We start from the raw sequence: 1,052 nt of genomic DNA, 5'->3' as shown, positions 1-1,052 counted from the left end.
TAAAGAAAATTATAAGAATATCTGATGAAAAAATTATGATTAAATATGTATTTGGGAAGTTTCAGGGGCAATTTGTGCAGGAAGTGAAGGGAGAAGTAAATAGCTATGCAGGAAAGAGGTAAGAAGGCCACACTCAGATGAAACATGGAGACATAAATCTATCACCGCTAATTGCACACTTATCACAGAAATGACTTTGACACCTATGTTGAAGAGTATCTTTAAAAAAAAAAAGAAATGAGGGTGTTGTCCAATCCTTTTTTTTTTTTTTTTTAGGACGGAGCAATACTTTATTTTTACACACTTTGACAAGGAGGTTTTCCATAAACAACCTTTCCAGTGGAGAAGAGATAACATGAAAATCGGCCTCCAGATATCAGTAGCTGTGTCTGCTCAGGGCTGAGGCTCCCCCTTGCCCATGTGGTGAGGTGGAGGGGTGTACTTCCCTTCCTTCATCAGTTTTTCCTGTTGCCTCCAGATGGTATCCATACGTTTCATCGTTTTTCTCCGAAGTAAACACTCTACGAAATCATCATGTTTTATCTTGCACTCTTTCACTGCCCAGGTAGTACCGATTCCATGTGCACATTCTATCCATTCTTTTTCAAAAGCATGGCATCGAGCAGGAAACTTGTAGGGCTGTTCAGCACTTTGGATTGTCCACCACTGATCTAGGTTAATGCCAAATCTTTTCTGCATGTCCAAGAAAGGCATGGCTGTAACTATCCGATGCTTGTGCCCTTGTCTCTCCTCTGGCCTCCGCTTCAGGACCCCAATCCTTAAGGAATTGTCCATGAAGGGGAAATTACAGAAACAACCAAATGTAATTCAAAGTAAAAGCCATGTTTTCAAGGAACAAAGGAGAAAAGATGCTTTGTTTGTGCTCAATGGGTATCTCATAATGTTTCTACAGGTAAAGTTGAACCAGAGTATTTAAAAGATTTGGCCCTTGCAAACCTTTTAATTCCCACTTTTATCCATTTTCCCCAAGACACTTCCTACTCTAGCTCTTTTGAACTTGTTTCCATGTTTCTTTATACCAACTCTCTCTA

At 39.7% G+C, this 1,052-nt stretch overlaps 1 protein-coding gene across 1 annotated transcript; it reads right to left on the bottom strand.

Annotated features, from left to right (window-relative positions):
* Positions 1–257: 257 nt before the first annotated feature.
* On the bottom strand, positions 258–774 carry LOC116563690 (NADH dehydrogenase [ubiquinone] iron-sulfur protein 5-like). Its single transcript, XM_032296359.1, has one exon. It carries the CDS (start codon positions 712–714, stop codon positions 394–396), a length of 321 nt encoding a protein of 106 aa, XP_032152250.1. The 5' UTR covers positions 715–774; the 3' UTR covers positions 258–393.
* Positions 775–1,052: the final 278 nt, after the last annotated feature.

The sequence above is a fragment of the Sapajus apella genome, unplaced genomic scaffold (assembly GCF_009761245.1).
Source record: "Sapajus apella isolate SASKATOON/1434 unplaced genomic scaffold, GSC_monkey_1.0 scaffold36, whole genome shotgun sequence".
Lineage (NCBI taxonomy): Eukaryota > Metazoa > Chordata > Mammalia > Primates > Cebidae > Sapajus > Sapajus apella.
Note: the sequence above shows the minus strand (reverse complement) of the source record. Positions and strands in the feature narration are given on the sequence as shown.